This window comes from Convolutriloba macropyga, chromosome 5 (genome assembly GCF_964194025.1).
Source record: "Convolutriloba macropyga chromosome 5, txConMacr16.3, whole genome shotgun sequence".
Classification (NCBI taxonomy): domain Eukaryota; kingdom Metazoa; phylum Xenacoelomorpha; order Acoela; family Convolutidae; genus Convolutriloba; species Convolutriloba macropyga.
Genome location: NC_134472.1, coordinates 48726009 through 48746010, shown reverse-complemented (window position 1 = coordinate 48746010; position 20002 = coordinate 48726009). Strand labels below are relative to the sequence as shown.

Here is a 20002-nt window from a genome sequence, read left to right as displayed (position 1 = left end):
CAGAGTTGTTTCGTTGACGAAATGACACATTATCGCTTTTATTCCATTTTTCGTTCTCAAACTCAACGTATTTGTCCAATCTGTTCACAACTCGACAAATTCTGAAGACCATTACAGCATCACTGGAAGAATCGAGAACTTGTAGAGTCCAAGTTTGATCGTCGTCTGTACAGCCATTTCAAGTTTCCTGCGAAGTAAAGTTAGCACTTTGCTGGCTTTCAATAATCACTCTTTGACTTGGGCGTTCCAAGTACGGTTAATCAACACATGAATCTTTAGGTCTTTCACTGTCGCTGAGTTCTGACGTTTGAAATCCATTAGTTTAAAGGAGTCATCTTTCCCCCTGATCTTAGTCTTGGCGCATTTTTCTTTTGCAAGATCCATTATAGTCGTATCCACCCATTGCATAAGTTGCGTTTAGGTCTTCTTCTACCTCTCATGTTTCTTCTCAAGGTGCTAATACTTATAGGCAATCAGCAAAAATGATGAGATTTGAGAACATGAGGGCTTCCGGCAAGTAATTAATAAAGATGCAGAATAGAAATGGGCTCAGGCTAGTCCCTAAGCTACACCAATTGTTACTGTTATTTTTCGCTGTCTTGTGTTGTCCACGCGTACAAATTGTTTCCTTCACTTTATTTAGTTCAATAGGATCTCCAGTAAATACCCTCCTATTCTTTTGCCTACACATTTCTGTAGGAGATCGTAGTGAGGTAAAAGATCGAATGCCTCAGAAAAATCCGTGTAAGACGCCACAATCTCAGAGTTGGTATCTTCATCAAGGGCTTCATGTTTCTTCTTCAAGACGGAATAACATATTGGTTGTGACCAATCGATCTCTTACAAAATTTTACTGGTGCGTTGCCAGCAGGGAGCAGAAGTGGTTGTAAAATGCAATGTGTAAGCTCTTTTCGCAAGTATATCGCTCTCTATTCAACATTGAAACAGGTCTGTAGTTGTTCACAAATCTTCTGTCACCCTTCGTGTAAATCACTGTAATTGCAGCCAGTTTCAAGTGATCCTGGATATTACCCAAACGTTTCACAATCTTGAATACTTTGTTCAGGATTTTGCACATGCTTTGAATGATTTTCGAAATAAAGCGGAAGGCCTGCCATTGGGTTCATTTGTTGTTATTGTTTTTAATGTTGTTGGTGTTGTTGTTGTTGTTATAGTTGTTGTTGTTGTTGTTGTTGTTGTTGTTGTTGTTGTGGTTTTCTTTAATTTCATCAAAGATTCTTATTCCCAGCCGTCCAGTTCTGAAACATTGTCCACTTATTTCTACAGAGACAGCAATCACAGATATATTTTCAAGTTTAGGAGTTATTTTCAGAGTAACTTTTGTTTACGAAACGCCACATTATTGCATTTATACCATTTTTCTGTGCGGCTTCGTTCTCAAACTCAAAGTATTTGTCGAATCTGTCACAGCTCGACAAATTCTGAAGACAATTTCTACTCGAGCTTCTTCGGTACGTTTTATATCGATCATAAAGTTGTCATTTTTCCCTCTTTTTTCTTGCACAGTTTCCAGCAACTTCACGCAGTTCAAGTCCTCGTTCATCATTTCTGACAGCAGCAACAGGTTGTTTAGTTGCAGAAACACAAGGATTGGATTGGAAGTAAAATTAGCAGTCTAACTTGGTTTCCATAACTGACATTTCTGAGTCCATTGATCCTCTCTACAGATTTCTTCTACAGGCTCCCAAGCTCTTTCAGCACAGTTCTTGACGCAGTTATGCAAACAAAATTTATCGGTCGTCAGTAAAAGTGATAAAATTTGAGAAAACGCGGGCTTCCCGCAAGTCATTAATAAAGATGCCGAAGAGAAGTGGGCTCAGGCTAGAAGTCCTTGAGCTACACCAATTGTTACTGTTAGTGTTCGTGATCTTGTGTTGTCGACGCGTACAAATTGTTTCTTTCCCTTTAGGTAGTTGAATGGGATCTCCAGTAAACATCCTCCTACTCTTTTGCCTACACATTTCTGTAGGTGGTCGTGGTGAAGTACAAGGTCGAATACCTTGGAAAAATCCGTGTAAGACGCCACAATCTTGGAGTTGAGATCTTCGTCAATGGCTTCATGTATCTCCTTCAAGAAGGAAAATATATTGGTTGTGACCAATTGACTTCTTACAAAATTGTGCTGGTGCGTTGACAGTAGGGAGCAGAAGTGGTTGTAAAATGCAATGTACGAAAATTTTTTCAAATTTTTTGCTCTCTATATCCAACAAGCAACAGGTCTGTAGTTGTTCAAACACCTTTTGTCACCCTTCGTGTAAATCGGTGAAATTGTAGCCAGTTTTAGGCAATCTCGGATTTTGCCCCAACATTTCACATTCTTGAATACCTGGTTCAGGATTTCGCTCATGCTTTGGATGGTTCCTCGGAAGAAGCCGAAAAGCAGTCCATTTGATACTTGCGATTTTGATATGTCCAGAATTGGAAATATGGAATTGATGGTTTTATTCGATTAGTTGAAGTTTGTCAACGTTGCCTGCTCAGTTTGAATTCAATTACACTGAAAACAGGTTTTGAAAGAAAACGTAATGAAATATTTCGCTTAGCGTTTTTACTTGATCTTTGATGTTCCTTGATTGTTTGTTATCTTAGATCAGCAGGAGTTGAGTGAAAAATGAACCTTGTTTAATTGTTTCAGATGATTGAAGATTATGTCCAGCAGTGTTCCCTGATATTCTAGGCGGTCTTTCTCTGAGAGCTCTGTTAACACAGTTTGTAGCTGTGTTACAACTCATTTCCGTTAACTGGTTGGCTTGTTAGTTAGCTTTTTCTTCGTAGGAGTTAGTTAGATCATCAAGTGTGACATTGAACTCTTGATCCAAGGTGGAAGACTTTGGGGTTGTGTGATCCGTCGTGGGACATAGATATGGATCATATTTTCAAAGTACTCATAGAGTTCGTCTACCATTTGGTTGATGTTAGAAAGGAGGTTCAAAAGTTGGTAAAAACGGGTTGTTCATTATGTACTCGTTCATGCTGTCATAAACGGCTCTACCTAAGCTCTCTCATAGCTTCCAAATTTTTCTTTTACTGGTTTTTAATTTTCGGTTGGGCACTCAATTGATAGATGGAATGCCTCATGATCTGAACAGTCGTGTATGTCGGAGAACGATTAACTTTTTCAGCTGACACGTTACAATTACGATAGGAGGCTATATCTATGAATTGAGCAAAAATCTACTGCTTGCAAAGAGATTTCAGAAACTTCTATCACCTCTTCTTCAGTTTTTTTGAACTAGTTAGTATCTTCAGTTTGTCTCAGGAAAATTAATGTCGCTGCAGAAAAAAGTTGGTAAATTTCGGAAATGTTTTAGGAGCAAAATGTGGTCGATTATTTTGTAACGGTATGAGTTGCTTTTTGGGGGCTGTAGAACGCTAGAAGGGTGGTTTTGAGAAATATCAAGTTTTTTTTTATAGGCAACACTAGAGTGAGGCAGTGCAAAAGTCAGGTTTTCTCAGCAGAACTTAGTTTGATCATCAAGTGTGACGTTGAGGTTTTGATCCAAGGTGGAAGACTTTGGGGCTGTTCGGTCCGTCGTGGGACATAGACATGGATCATAATATCAAAGTACTCATAGAGTTTGTCTACCATATTGTTGACATTAGAAAAACAAATTGGTTCAAAAAGATTGATCATCTTGTACTCGTTCATGCTGTAGTAAACGGCTCTCTCAAAGAACTCCCATAGCTCTCAAATTTTTCTTTTACTGGTTTTTTCTTTTGGGCTGGCACTCAATTCATAGATGGAATTGCTCCTGATCTGAACAGGCGTATAACTTGGAAAACAATTAAATTTTTCAGCTGACACGTTACAATTACGATAGAAGGCTATATTTAATATATTTTGCGCAAAAAGTCTACTGCTTGCAAAGAGATTTGAGAAATTTTTACCACCTCTTCTTCAGTTCTTTTGAACTAGTTAGTATCTTCAGTTTGTCTCAGGAAAATTAATGTTGCTGTAGATTAAAGTTAGTAAGTTTTGGGAATGTTTTAGGATCAAATTGTAGTCAATTAGGTTGTAACGGTATCAGTTGCTTTTTGGGGGCTGCAGAACGCTAGAACAAAGGTTTTGAGAAATATCAAGTTTTATGTTACAGGCAACATTAGAGTGAGGCAGTGGAAAAGTCAGGTTTTCTTTGCAGAACCTAGTTTGTGCATCAAGTGTGACGTTGAGCTCTTGATCCAAGGTGGAAGACATGGAGGTTGTGTGGTCCGACGTGGGACATAGATATGGATCACAATTTCAAAGTACTCATAGAGTTTGTCTACCAAATTGTTGATGTTAGAAAAACAAGTTGGTTCAAAAAAGTTGTTCATCAGGTACTCGTTCATGCTGTCGTAAACGCCTATCTCAAAGCTCTCCCATAGATCTCAAGTTTTTCGTTTACTGGTTCTCACTTTTGTATTGGGCACTCAATTGATAGATGGAATGCCTCGTGATCTGAACAGTCATATATCTCGGAGAACAATTTACTTTTTCAGCTGACACCTTACAATTACGATAGAAGCCTATATCTACTATATTTGCGCAAAAAAATTCTACTGCTTGCAAAGAAATTACAAAAACTTCTATCACCTCTTCGTCAGTTTTTTGAACTAGTTAGTATCTTAATTTTGTCTCAGGAAAATTAATGTCACTGCAGAAAAAAGTTGGTAAGTTTTGGGAATGTTTTAGGAGCAAATTGAAGTCGATTATGTTGTAACGGTATCAGCTGATTTTTGGGGGCTGTAGAACAGTAGAAAAATGGTTTTGGAAATATCAAGTTTTATGTTACTGGCATCACTAGAGTGACGCAGTGGAAAAATCAGGCTATCTTCGCAGAAATTAGTTTGATCATCAACTCTGACGTTGCGCTTTTGATCCAAGGTGGAAGACTTTGGGTCTATGTGGTCCGGCATGGGACATAGATATGGATCATTTTTTCAAAGTACTCATAAAGTTTTTCTACCATATTTTTGATATTAGAATAACCAATTGGTTCAAAAAGATTGTTCATCATGTACTTGTTCATGCTGCCGTAAACGGTTCTCCCAAAGCACTCCCATAGCTCTCAAGTTTTTCTTTTACTGATTTTTACTTTTGGGTTGGCACTCAATTGATAGATGGAATGGCTCGTGATCTGAACAGTCGCATATCTCGGAGAACAAATAAATTTTTCAGCTGACACGTTACAATTACGATAGAAAGCTAATTCTATTAAATTTTGCGCGAAAAATCTACTGTTTGCTCAGAAATTTCGGAAATTTCTATTACCTCTTCATCCGTTTTTTTTTAATTGGCTAGTATCTTCAGTTTGTCCCAGGAAAATTAATGTCGCTACAGATTAAAATTGGTAAGTTTTGGGAATGTTTTAGGAGCAAATTGAAGTCGATTATGTTGTAACGGTATTAGTTGCCTTTTGGGGGCTGTAGAACAGTAGAAAAATGGTTTTGAGAAATATCAAGTTTTATGTTACTGGCAACACTAGAGTGAGGCAGTGGAAAAATCAGGCTATCTTCGCAGAACTTAGTTTGAACATCAAGAGTGACGTTGAGCTTTTGATCCAAGGTGGAAGACTTTGGGGCTGTGCGGTCCGTCGTGGGACATAGATATGGATCATATTTTCAAAGTACTTATAGAGTTTGTCTGCCATATTGTTGATATTAGAATAACAAATTGGTTCAAAAAGATTGTTCATCATGTACTCGTTCATGCTGTCGTAAATGGCTCTCCAAAAGCTCTCTCATAGCTCCCAAATTTTTCTTTTACTGGTTTTCAGTTTTCGGTTAGGCACTTAATTGATAGATGGAATGCCTCGTGATTTGAACAGTCGTATATCTTGAAAAACGATTAACCTTTTCAGCTGACAAGTTACAATTACGAGAGAAGGCTATATCTATAACTTTCGCAAAAAATCTACTGCTTGCAAAGAGATTTCAGAAGTTTCTATCACCTCCTCTTCGGGTTTTTTTGACTTAGTTAGTGTCTTCAGTTTGTCTCAGGTAAATTAATGTCGCTGCAGAATAAAGTTGGTAAGTTTTGGGATTGTTTTAGGAGCAAATTGAAGTCGATTATGTTGTAATGGTATCAGTTGCCTTTTTGGGGGCTGTAGAACAGTAGAAAAATGGTTTTGAGAAAAATCAAGTTTTATGTTACTGGCAACTTTAGAGTGAGGCAGTGGAAAAGTCAGGCTATCTTCGCAGAACTTTGTTTGATCATCAAGTGTGACGTTGAGCTTTTGATCCAATGTGGAAGACTTTGGGGCTGTGCGGTCCATCGTGGGACATAGTTATGGATCATTTTTTCAAAGTACTCATAGAGTTTGTCTACCATAATTTTGATATTAGAAAAAAAAATTGGTTCAAAAAGATTGTTCATCATGTACTCGTTCATGCTGTTGTAAATGACTCTCCCAAAGCTCTCTCATAGCTCCCCAATTTTTCTTTTACTGGTTTTCATTTTTCGGATAGGCACTCAATTGATAGATGGAATGCCTCGTGATCTGAACAGACGTATATCTCGAAGAACGATTAAACTTTTCAGCTGACACGTTACAATTACGATAGAAGGCTATATCTATATTTTGCGCAAGAAGTCTACTGATTGCAAAGAGATTTCAGAAACTTCTATCACCTTTTTTTCAGTTTTTTTGAACTAGTTAGTATCTTCATTTTGTCTCAGGAAAATTAATGTCGCTGCAGAAAAAAGTTGGTAAGTTTTGGGAGTGTTTTAGGAGCAAATTTAAGTCGATTATGTTGTACAGGCAACAGTAGAGTAGGGCAGTGGAAAAGCCAGTTTTTCAGAAGCAAAAGAGTTTTTGACGGCTGTCAGGCTGCCGCCTTGTTGAGTTTTTGGCGTTAACAGTATCATTATCACACTGATAGACAATGCATTTGTTGAGGAGATATTCTGACGTAATAATAGTTTGGCTTAGCCATGTTTTACAGAGACATATTATTGAGTAGCTAGACAGTTAGACCGCATATGCAATTTTCCTGATTCTGTCCACAATCACCAGGCTCCCCCTGTTTAGCTGTAGGATGTTTTGGAATTCTAATCAGTGACCCGTGTCAGTGGTATGACGGGATGACGTCCTTCTTTTCCCGTCGTTGAACAATTCCAAGTTACTGATCTTGAGTTTTTCTGCAGGCACTGATTGGTTTACGGCCTGGTCGAATGTAGCCATAAACGGTATTAACGAGCTTTGAGTTAATGCAATGCTTCTCTGCAACTCTTTTGTGAAAAACAATGAATGAGACAGTTTGTTCCAATTTCGAAGCATGGCTAACTCACTTGAAGAAATAGAGAAAATTTATTTCACCGAAAAGCAGATATCAACAGAAGAAAGCAGGAACCAAACCAGTGGATCAGATAGTGGAAAATGCTCTGAAATCAAACCATGAAAACGTTGAACAAACGTATGCTTCTGTTGTCTCCGCAGACAACATTTCATAGCAGAAATATCAAGACAAACAGAAGTCAAGAAAAAAGAAAGGAAATTACATCATCAAGAAACCTTTTGGAGAATCCAAAAGCAAAACTGAAAATTTTTCTCAACACTTGAAGAGTTGAATGTTATACTTCATCTAATAGGAGCGAGAACTAAAATCAAAGAGTTCGAAAGACTTGGAAAATTCAACCCTGAGCGGAGCAAGCCTAGATTAATACTGAAAACGACATCAAGTGGATATCAAGCCAGACTGACAATTGCTAATTGTCATCAATGGAGAAACTAACTCACAGAAAAAAAATTCTACATAATTCCAGCTTTCTCAAAAGAAGATGCTGAAAAAGAAACGCCATTCTAAAGACGAGACGAGAGCGGCTACATTCCGGCGTGAGGTGCATGTGGGTGTTCCAGGGCACACAAGACTCAGATTTTTCATTCGCATAAATGGTGTTCTTACAGGTTTTACAATTTTTGTCCAAGACTTTAGATTTCTTCTGGACTTGAGGATGTAGACAAAATTTGAAGTAATTTTGATCAGTAGCCAAGAAGATCAATCTCCAGTACCAAATCTTGGTACGATCAAATCTCGACAACCAAACCAAGACAAATCTCCAAGTAATCTGCTCAATTAACTAAAAAATTGCGCACGAGCGGCTGCTATATTAGCTTAAGTTCCTGGGAGTAGTGACATAAACCGTAATGATGCGAATCATCATGATTCAAAAAGTTTCAATGCTAATCTATGAAGCAATTGGACCATGACAGTTATTAGAGAAGTAATCAAAATCATGAGCTGTACCATAACATTCAACGAGATGTTGTTCCACAGGGGAATACTTCTTTTGACGTTCCGAAAATTTAGTGGTAACGTTTCAGCTGGTTTGGCCAACATAGACGGAACTGCATCCATTATTTGTAACTTTGTATACCACATGGGATTTCATATTCCTATCAAAAGATCATTTGAGGGTGGGCGAGCATGTTCTCAGTTATTTGTCGTGAAAACGATTTGAATATCACACATTTTTCTCAGTCCACTTACAAAAAATTGAGTGATGTTTCCTCCGCATTGAACATAAAACATCAGTTTAAGCTCAATTTTTTTGAAAATTTAAATTGTTTTGAGATGTTGTTCGTTTTTTTGGGGGGGAGGGGATTTTGTAACCTTTTTCATTGTGAATATTTTGTCCAACGTCTCATTTACAATACTGGATGACGACTCAGATGGATACTGATTTTGAGTCTAGTTCTCCTGATTTTCCTTGAGAGCTACATCAAAGGATTGGCAGTCACTGGTTGCATTAAACATCCTATGCAGAGTCCCTTGAATCACATTTTTCTTAGCTTAGCTTGCACAGCTACGGAAATCAAGGATGTTGTCGATATCGGTCAATTTTTGATACCATTGACAGCTTATTTTTCTATCTTCGTTTACGTTTATGTTTAGATCTAGGAATGCCAGAACCCCACTACCTCTCGGTGTCTCAAGAGTGAATTTTAACATTACGTGAAGAGAATTTGCATACTCAAGGTAACCTAGATGGTTCCCCTTGACAGTGCACACTAAGTCATCTACATATCTGTTGAAAGATTTCAATTCCTGTGTGTCCTCTCTCGTATCTTTCCCTGCACAATAGGAACAGATCCATACATATTCCTGCTTTTTTTTAAAATCAGTGTCAGTGATAACTTGGCATTTTGCATGATGCCAGCTTTTGCATGATTCGCACGGGACTAATTTCCCTCGTGAAATAACGCGTCGGTTACAATCAATGCAGATTCCCTTCATGTTAGGCGTTCTGTTCTCCCTTCCCTTATCTGGTGTCTGCTTGGAATTGTCAAAGGATTTCGTCCACAAATTTCCCAAAATTACCGCCAGCGAAGCACCCATTGCTAAACCGTCCCATTGATTGTACCACATTTTATTACACATAAAGTGAACATTCGTTACGGCTAGTCTCAAAAGGCTCTTCATAGCTGAACTCGAAGTCTCAAGAACCTCGTCACTGGCGTACAGTTCTTTAAGCGGTACCTTGGTGTACAAGCTTTTTACATCAAGAGATACTACTAGCTCATCTTCATCCAATTCGGTAGCCTCTAAAGTGGTTCCAGCGTTCTTCGGTTTAGTTTCAAAATTTGCACCTGTTAATCTCTTGAAAAAGGGAGACAGAAAATTATTGAGGTTCTCGTAACTGCTACCAAGTATTGAGAGAACGGGCCGAAGCGGCGTACCGTTTTTATATACTTTAGCGAGTCCATGAAGCCTGGCAGGTTGCAATCCAGTTGTCCTGAGTCTGTCATAAATCTTTTCACTTATCTATCTCTGATTCATTAACTAATGCAAAAGGCTATTTGTCAGTTTCTCCGTTGGATGTTGAATACCTCGTTGAATGCTGTGGTACAGCGCATAATATTAAATGGGCGGTCCTAGAAGCATGTGGCGGTGTTGAAAAACTAATGACAATAGAAGCTATCTATATCAAAAAGCTGAAACCGCAATTAAACTGTAACCGCGCGGCAAGTACCGGGGGCTGGAATTGACATTGAATTAATAGTTCAAATAGAAAAAAAATGACTTTTGAAATTCAAAAATTATTCTGGTACATGTTAATTCGTAATTTTGGGCACCCCAACAAATAAAATATAACAGAAGATAGAAATGAAAGTAAAAACTCCTTTTCAGGAATGAAAAACAATGCACCCGGCGTTTTCAAAAACTCCGGAATAGAAATTGAAGTAATTTTATTGTAATAAGTGTAAATAATTTGTGTTAAATATGATTTTAACTGTAAAAAAAATTCATTAATTCGTTGTTTTTTCAACACATTTCTTAGAATTATAGTCAAAGAAAAATTTATATACTTTGTAAATAATTTTATTTCTTTTTAGACCTGACGATGATCGAAAGCCTAACGGAATGATCGAAAAGGTTTGTTTTCTTTTTGATCAAATTAGGTTTTAAATTAGAATTTCTTCTTCTCTGCATCGTAATCAAAATCTTTTATGAAGTATTGCAGATACCATTGTGCTCAAAATTTCTAGAAGCGTGGTCATACAGTGGGCGCATTATATCTCCCTGTTACTTGTGTCAATTGATTTGTTGTTGTTGTTGTTGTTGTTGTTGTTTGGGATTTTCAGGTTGTTCTGAGAGGATTTCTCCCTGTTGTTGGATTAGAATTTTGACCACTGATCTCGCTACAGGTGGAAATCACAAGGTAAAAGAACTCTTGTCGGGCTCTTTCGGTTCGGACCTGATGGATGTTTAAGAACAGATTTCTGTTTTATGCGTCACGCATAATCGGAATGGGGCACAAATAGAACTTCTAATCCAGTAAACTAAAAAAAATAGGCTGTTCAATTGGAGATAAGTAGAGAGATATTGTTGTTGTAAAAACCAAGGTAAGTTTAAAGCAATATATGTAGGTTTTTTAAAAAAAAACCATGTTGATATGCATCTGCTACATCAAATCGAAAATGTATATTTAGTCAGATGTAAAATGTTGTAGATATGACTGTAGATATGTAAAAATTCGTTTTAAATTTCCTTGAATGAGTGATTTGAGTGATTTGCATTTTAGATTCTGGCTTTTCATTTGAGCTTCTTGTATTGTTTATAACCTGAAGAATAACTCAGAGTTCGAAAACTTTCGTAAGAAAGTTTTAAATTGACAATCCTTTTTAAAATCTTACATAGAGAGAGGGAGTAGGTCCATTCGTAACAGAAGCTCTTCGTAGTTAGTTTGAAGTTCGTTATGAACTTCAGTACTCTCTTTTGAAATCTCTAGTTTTTGCAAATCCAATCGAGAGACGTGAATGAACTGGGCTTCATACGTCAAAATTGGCAGTAGTAGTGATTTGTAGAGACACATATTGACTTTCTCGTTCACTTTGTTCAACAAAATTTGTCTCAAATACAGAAGTACCTTGTTGGTCTTTTCAATCGATTATTCAAATGCTCAGACCATGTTAGCGAAGTATTGACAACTACACCAAGGTCTATTAACAAGTTCGATGACTAGGGAGCCTCCCGCAAGTCGAAAACTGAGTATACGTCCTTTAATGACTAATTGAAAACACTTATTTGGGGCCAACTCCTTCTTGTTTCTTTTTCACCCATCGTGCAACTTGTTCGATGTGAGATTGAATCACCTCAAAATAAGTGTCTTCGATAACAATTTCTTATCACGTCATTCATGTCTCCAACAATGCATTCAGTCCTTTTTCTGATGGATAGAGGCCGTCAATTGATAAATTTAAGAGCTCTGAGAGAACAGTTGCTAGAACTATGTAAGCCTGTTTCCCTACACATCTTTCATTTATTGAAAAATTCTTGATTTTATTGTTTAGTTTAGTCGCGGTATCATTTTGTTCCTTGTGGATTGATCCTAGGAGAATAACTGTGTAAATAATTGTGCAGATATCAGTTTTTGTAGTTATCTACTTTAGGAGACCTTTTTAAAGTCAATTTTAGCATTTTGTATTGTTTATAACCTGAATTAACGTACAATTGGGGGGACAATTTTTTGCACAGGGCATCAAAAACCATCAGATTGTGGAACAAATCTGAAGTATAGTAGCTGTTCACCCCTACAACACAAGAAAAGCGTAATAGAGGGAACATTACACAGACTGTTCCGAGCCACCAGCAATTGGGAAGCGTTCCATGAAGCATTGACAAAAAATGAAGAAAATTGGGAACATAATCAATATCCTAGGCATTGGGTAGGGAAAACTGTCAAGGATACAATTAAGAAGCTGCGAAAGAAAAAACAAAGAAAATGACAAAGATATAACACGGGTGTAGCCGTAAAACAACAGAAAAATACTGAGAAACAACTATTTTTATTACAGTACAGAGGCAACCATCTCCAATGAAATTGTAGAGAAGCTGAACAAAATTCATCCTGTAGCGACGATTTTCACCAATCGGAAATTATGAGCTGTTTGCCTAGCCTTAAGTCTAGCTTTGATAAGGATCTCAAATCCCACGTGGTTTATGAACTCTCTTGTAATGGATGCAAATCCATCTGTGTAGGGCAGACATGCCGAGATATTACCACAAGGGTTGAAGAGCATGCCAAGGCGAACTCATCGATGGGAGTACATGCAATCGAGTGCAACGGTGATAAAACAGCTTTCCAGTGGAAGATATTAGACCAATGCAGCGACCAGTCTAATTTAATGACACTAGAGGCGCTCCATATAAGAACACTGAAACCAGCCATCAACACGCGCGACGAATTTCGAACACGAGAATTGACACTGAAAGCTTAGTTTGGAGATGAGAATCTAACTTAAAAGAAAGACACGTTATGAAACAAAAATCTCAATTTTAAAATTGATTAAAACCAAAGAAAGTTTAAAGCAATATATGTAGGTTTTTTAATAAAAAAAATGTCGATATGCATCTGCTACATCAAATCGAAAATGTATATTTACTCAGATGTAAAATTTTGTAGAAACGACTAAAAATATGTAAAAATTCGTTTTAATTTGTGTATGTCACACGTATATAAAAAAAAGCTGTAGTAAAAACCTTGGGTTTCAAGGTCAAAGATTTAGTTTAAATTTTAAATTACTACCTGATTAATGACTGACTCAATCTTGATAGGTGTCGACAAATTGAAATAGACAAAGCTCGGGCTTCGAGCGATTTTAACAATTGTGACATATCATTATTTACTTGGTTAATTTACCACGGTGATAGAACCGATATTGGTTACGGGCAAAACTGAGGATAAAACTTATTCATTGAACATCAAACCTACTTTCAGAATTAATCACTCTATGAGATCTTCATTTATTTGAAACCATTCTCTTCTGCTTTTTTCTACTTGTTAATTAAACTTCAATCCTTGTATTTTGTACAAGTACCACGCTTAATTACTAAAGATAATAAATATTGCGCACGGGCGGCTGCTATAAAATTTCCTTGAATTAGTGATTTTAGTGATTTGCATTTTATGTTCTGGCTTTTCATTTTAGCAATTTGTATTGTTGGATCTTTTCCGTTTGTGCCCCCCCCCCCCAGTATGTTATCCCTGTACTACTAACCACTAACGGATTTTTTCGGTTTCTGCCCCTCCAGTACGTTATGCGCCCCCAGTTACAGAGCACGTGTCATTACGTAGTAAATCGTTATGTAAAATTATTGCACGTGCGTCTGGGGGGTGCAAATAATATCCACCCACTAAGCTGGGGGGGCACAAACGGAAAAGATCCGTATTGTTTATAACCTGACGGTGAACTCAGAGTTCGAAAACAACCGTAAGAAAGTTTTAAATTGACAATCCTTTTTTAAATCTTACATAGAGAGAGAGAGTAGATCCAGTCGTAACAGAAGCTCTTCGTAGTTACCATTTTTCCAGAGACTATTTAGTAAAGAAGCGAGAAACCATTAAGACAACATTTTTTCCAGAAACTACCGGGCGCAAACATTGAAACCAACACGCAAGATGCTCGAAAAGCCTTAGAGTCTCTTACTCTTGAAGATGACGAGCAGATAGCATCTCTTGACGTAAAAAGTTTGTACACCAACGTTCCAGTTGGAGAGGTTATAGAAATAACTCTAAGAGAACTCTATTCAAGCAACCAAGCCCCAGATATCCCAAGGTCCGCCATGAAAAGTTTGCTAAGGTTGCGGTGACGAATGTTCATTTCAAATGTAATGGGATCTGTATGTGCAATCAGATGGTCTGGCTATGGGTGCATCACTGGCTGTAATACTAGCAAACGTGTGGATGAAATCGTTTGAGGCATCACTGCAAAAACCGGAGCTCAGTGAAAACTTTTCCAGATCCAACCAAAACGGGAAGTGCAAAGACTGTAACCGGAGAGTGACTTACCGAGGAAAAGGAGTAGAATGTGAGTCATGCAAAAACTGGTTTCATGCAAGATGCCAAAAAATATCGAAAGAGGAATACGCCAACATGCAGGATGTTGTTTGGATTTGTACTTATTGCAGCAATTAACAGACAGTGGGGCATGATAAGGAGATGAAATTGTTTAAAAGGTATGTGGATGATGTTATCTGCACCGTTCGTGGTGACCCGGATGAGTATTTAAAATTTGCAAACTCATTACACAACAACCTGCAATTTACATTAGAAAAAGTGAACATGGATGGGGATTTGGTTTTTCTTGACATTAACGTAAATGTGAGCAGCAGAAATAATATCACCTGTCATTGGTATCAAAAACCAACTGACACTGGAATAATACTGGAATTTCGCAGCTGTGAACCGCTTCAGCATAAGCAAAATGTGATTCAAGGGGCGGTTCACAGGGTTTTTAATGCAACCTCTTACTGGTTGGCCTTCGATCAGGCTGTTGAAAAGAACAAAACTTGCTGGACCAAAAATCAATATCCAGAGGAATGGTCTTCAAAAATAGTGAATCAGACTCTAGAAAAGATAAAAAGTGGCGGTAAAGACCAATTAAGAACAACACCAAAAGAGCATCAAAAAAGCAAGACTAAATCTATTGATAAGCCAACTATTTTTTTACAATACAGAGGCAACCTTACTCAAAACTTTGCAAGCAAACCGAAGAAACTATGCGAATTGCAAGTAGTTTTTACAACGCGGAAATTAAGATCGTGCCTCCCCGCCCTGAAATCATCTTTCGATAGAGACCTGAAATCCCACGTGGTATATGAGATTAAATGTAATGGATGCGGATCCATCTATGTTGGGCAAACAAGCCGGCATGTTACCACAAGGATAACAGAACATCAAAAGAAGGATTCACAGGTGGGTCAACATCTGGTTGAATGTCGTGGCGCCACGAATGACATTGAATGGAAAATTCTGGACGCCTGTCGGACAGTAGAAAAACGAATGATTATCGAAGCTATATATATCAGCAAGCTGAAGCCGGCACTAAACACACGCGATGAGTATAGGGGGAGAGAACTCACGCTAAAATATTAGTTCAAATCATAGTTTTGCCTAGATGAGAATACATAGGGCAAAAAACATTTTGTGCATGACAAAACGAAATTTGCAAAACCTCCACTAGAGGGATACTTAGGGTTAGGGCAAACTCGGAATAACCCTAAAAATACAAGAGCATGGCCAAAATCGAAAAATTCGGAATAGGATTGTTTTTAAATAAATTGATAACAGTTGTAAACATGAGTTGTAAATAGGCTACATATTGTATATAGTGAAAGATTTTCGATTGATTTTGTAGAATAGTTCCTAGAAATGTTTTAATTGTCGTCTCAGACAAATGTAAATACATATTCATTTTATCTTTTAACAATTTGTAAAACAGTTTTAACCTGTCGATGAACGTAAAGTTCGAACACGTTTGGTTTAAATATTGGAAGTTATTTTAATTTGACAAATTGGTTTCCTTTACATCTTCGTAGTTAGTTTGAAGTTCATTATCCACTTCAGTACTCTCTTTTGAAACCTCTAGTTTCTGCAAGTCCAATCGAGAAACGTGAATGAACTGGGCCTCATACGTCAAAATTGGCAGTAGCAGTGATTTGTAGAGACACATATTGACTTTCTCGTTCACTTTGTTCGACAAAATTCGTCTCAAATACAGAAGTACATTGTTGGTCGATTATTCAAATGCTCAGACCATGTTAGCGAAGTATTGACAACTACACCAAGGTCTATCAACGAGTTCGATGACCAGAGGGCCTCCCGCAAGTCGAAAACTGAGTATACGTCCTTTAATGACTAATTGAAAACAATTATTTGGGGCCAACTCCGTCTTGTTTTTTTCACCCATCGTGCAACTTGTTCGATGTGAGATTGAATCATGTCAAAACAAGTGTCTTCGATAACATTTTCTTATCCCGTCATTCGAAGTGTCTCCAACAATGCATTCAGGACTTTTTCTGTTGGATGGAGGCCGTCACTTGATAAATTTAAGTGCTCTGAGAGAACAGTTGCTAAAACTATGTAAGCCTGTTTCCTTAAACATCTTTCACTTATTGCAAAATTCTTGATTTTATTGTTTAGTTTAGTCGCGGTACCATTTTGATCCTTGCCGAATGATCCTAGGGGAATAACTGTGCAAATAATTGTGCAGATATCAGTTTTCGTAGTTATCTATTTTAAGAGACCTCTTTTAATTCAAACTTTGCTGACATGCAGTCATTGACTCCAAAGTTCAATTCCAATAGTTCGAGTCCGATAGTTTCAGAGTTCAAATCGACACTGAAATGACACGTTCTCTGTAACTGTGGGATGTATAGCGTATGGGGGCGCAGTTGAAACAATCCAAGATATATAAGATCCTTTTATTACATGAATTATTATGTTGAGCAACTCATCGTTATCCTCAAATAAAAAATAATGATTGGCCGTAGATATTTGATGGTAACCAATTTAACTAATCTATCGGACCCAGAAGACGTCCCTGATCCGAATGGAGAACTAAAAAATATATCAGGATGCCAACCAGGAGACTTCTTCAATGTGCTAGGACTTCTTTTGCAAGCGATTCTCGCAGCTCTAGCTTTCAGTCTTCTTATGGGTAATATTCGTTCTTCCACTTGATAATGTAGTTTCATGGTCTCTTTCATGTAGCATTTATGCAATGCATTTTAGTGAAGAGGATCAAAGAACCTCCAGATGTACGCAGGAACTGGAAGATTTGGTAAGTTACTGATGGATATGTTTGGCGGAGTTCATTCATCTTATTGCGTGTACTTACTATGACAGGTTCTATGACACTTCTAAACAGGCAGTGGGGGCATTGCTTATACATTTCATCAACATCTTCACATCTAGTTTTTATAGTGGTGACGCATGCACATGGTGAGTATGGCTCTCATTTCTCTCAAGTACGTAAGCGAGTATAGTTTTCTTATAATTCCTGCTGTCGTTTTCAGGTACATAATAAGTTTCCTCCTGGATTCGACGCTAGGGCTGCTCATCATCTACGTGGGGCTGTTCATATCACAAGTGATTGCTCGCAAACAGCATTTGGATCAACTACTTTTAGGCCAATACGGTAAGTTAATTTTGTGTTTGCGATGTACACAATAGGTGAGGATTCAATTTCCCTTTTTAATTGCTCTTGAACGAAGTTCATAGCAATTATTGTAAACGTGTGTGCCTTTTTTATGCAAAATTTTCGCTTGACAGTTTTGACTTTTCGAGTGACTTTTACTCCCTTGACTTTTTGCGTTTCGCGTGATCTAAAATTCTATCTCAATCACAATTTCAACAGCTGAACTCAATTGGCGGCAATTTAAATAATAAAAGTCAAATGAAAAGTGCACCGAAACTGGTATCTTTTTTTACTTTAAATCTTAATAGTGGTATATGTTAACCTGTAATGTGGTTATTTGAAGCCCCCTATTGAACTTCTTAGTCCCATTTAAGCTCCCCCCTGCGACTGAAGCAGGTTACAATTGATTAGAGCTCCCACTAGTCGTTCGAGAGCAATTCTTCCGACGTTTAGTCGGTTATGTTAATTTTTTTTCCAAAAATAAAATGTGAATTTCAAGATGCGCATAGTAGTAGCTTATAGCCTATGCTTCATTGTCGTGGCACTAGGGTTGACATCCCTTTATTGGTTGGCTTATTTGACCTTCTGTACTTTATTGCAGTTTTTGCAGCTGCACAAAAAGGTCCACGTACAAGAATTGCCTTCAGAGTATTGTTTAGAGAAATTCCAGTATAATTCGTTTAATCGTTTTTTGTTTAAGATTTCAATAGCTAATTTTGTGATTTTACAGATAATATTTAAAAGTTGACTATAATGCCTCCAAAAATTTTAATCTGCCTTTTTCGTTCTTGTTTGATTTATGTTTATTAGCTCAAATGTCTGGTATTTGGTTGATCATAAAAGTTTTGGTCTTTAACGATCGGATTATTGAGATTGTAATTTCCTGAGAGAAAAGCAATTAAGAGAAGGAGATTGTGTAGTTCTATATATAAGGAGAGAGGAAGCAATTTGAGTTTTCCAAGCCTCTTCTTATTAATAGCCGCACAGCGATAGCTGGGGCTATTATTGGCCTTCTCATGGTTTTTTTTTATTTCGTCGTCATGATTTTTGTTACGACCATATGACGTCACAGCCACTTTGTGTTCATTCGTTCATGCAATTTCAACTGAATTGCATGTGACGTCATTTTTTGCTCTTAGTGGAGCGAGTTTTTTGTTCATGCGCGTGATTAAATTTTTGGTCACACTTGACTTACCTCACTCTCAAAAATGACTTCCTCAATTTGAAATTGACTTTTATTTTCTTTAATTCAAAGAGATAAGGTCAAATGGGTGTGTGTCACTCTAAATGAAGGTTATTTGAGACCAGCTAATCGAGGCAGCAGTAACTTTAACAGATTTTTATCAAAATATAACAGATCAGCCTTCAATGAAAAGACGAATTTTTTGGTCTGTCTTTTTTACTGTTTTTTTAGACTGCCGATCTACGAATCTATTGCGGCTATTTTCTGGCAATCTGCCAGCTATGTTAATTCAGTTCTTTCTTTTGAACGCGCTCAATCTCCTTCGTCTCCGTTTTGTTAGCGAACCAGGCTTGAGTTGTATATGTAATAATTGGTACCACATATCCTGCGTACACATTGAGTTTTGCGCTTTGTTTTGTGAACACTTTCAGTTTCAGTGCCTTTGAGCACCTTTTTTCGACATTAAGTTTCCAGTTTAGCTTTAGTGCCATTGTAATGCCTACATCTTTCTGTTCGCTCTAGTAATAAAAAGTTTTGTTTAAACTTAACTTGGGTTTCTCTTGATTTTTGATTGGCAGGATATAACACCTATTTTCATTGAATGTCATTTGTATAAACACCATTCTTCTATTTGTTCTGTATCATTTTTCATGTTTTCACTATTCGTTGCAACAAGCTTGAAATCGACTGCATAACCAAAGGCTTCACACTGGGCTACTTGTTGAGGAAGGTAGTTATCAGAAATTATGAATAGAAACGGACCTAGTAGTGATGTGATCCTTGTGGAAAACCACTTGTTATCTGCACTGTTTCAGAGTTAAAATCATCAAGCTTTACATATTTTTTTCTTTTGCTTAAGTAGCTGGCAATAATTTTTAAGAAGTTACCGCCTATGCATAGCACTCCAATTTTCTCTAGCACGGTCATGTGGAACGCTACCGAAGGCTTTTTTGAAGTCCAGATACAAAACGAAGAGTTCTTCTTCATTACCATCAAATTTGTTGTAAAGATGATTTAGACACAACATCTGCGTTATCACCGACCTGTGTCTTCGAAAACAATGCTATGCATTGTGTAGTGTCGTTTTTACAAGGTCATTTAGTCCGTTGATTCTAACTTTTTGGAAAACTTTTGATGTATTGCTGAGAAGGCTTATAGGTCTTTTTTGCTTCACCTCTGTTCTGTCTTCAGGGGAAAGACTGGAATAACTTACCTATTTTCCAAAACGAGAGAAAATAACCTTTTGATAGCGAAGCCTTAAACACCACCCTCAGTAAGGATTTCGAGAGCTGGCAGGTTTTTGAGCACAAGATTACCTATGTTGTCCGGGCCACATGCTTTACAAGTTAAAAGTTTGGATAGTATTTCTAAAATTTTTGTTTCACTTTTGTTCACA

The 20002-nt window shown here is 37.4% G+C and overlaps 1 protein-coding gene across 1 annotated transcript in view; it reads left to right on the top strand.

Annotated features, from left to right (window-relative positions):
- The window catches only part of LOC142339438 (store-operated calcium entry regulator STIMATE-like), a 432078-nt gene that overhangs the window by 388271 nt on the left and 23805 nt on the right, over positions 1–20002 (top strand). The window contains exons 2-5 of the mRNA XM_075389470.1: positions 16774–16943; positions 17018–17066; positions 17132–17227; positions 17302–17423. Coding sequence (XP_075245585.1) covers positions 16784–16943; positions 17018–17066; positions 17132–17227; positions 17302–17423 — 427 coding nt within the window. The 5' untranslated portion in view covers positions 16774–16783. The remainder of the gene's footprint in view (positions 1–16773; positions 16944–17017; positions 17067–17131; positions 17228–17301; positions 17424–20002) is intronic.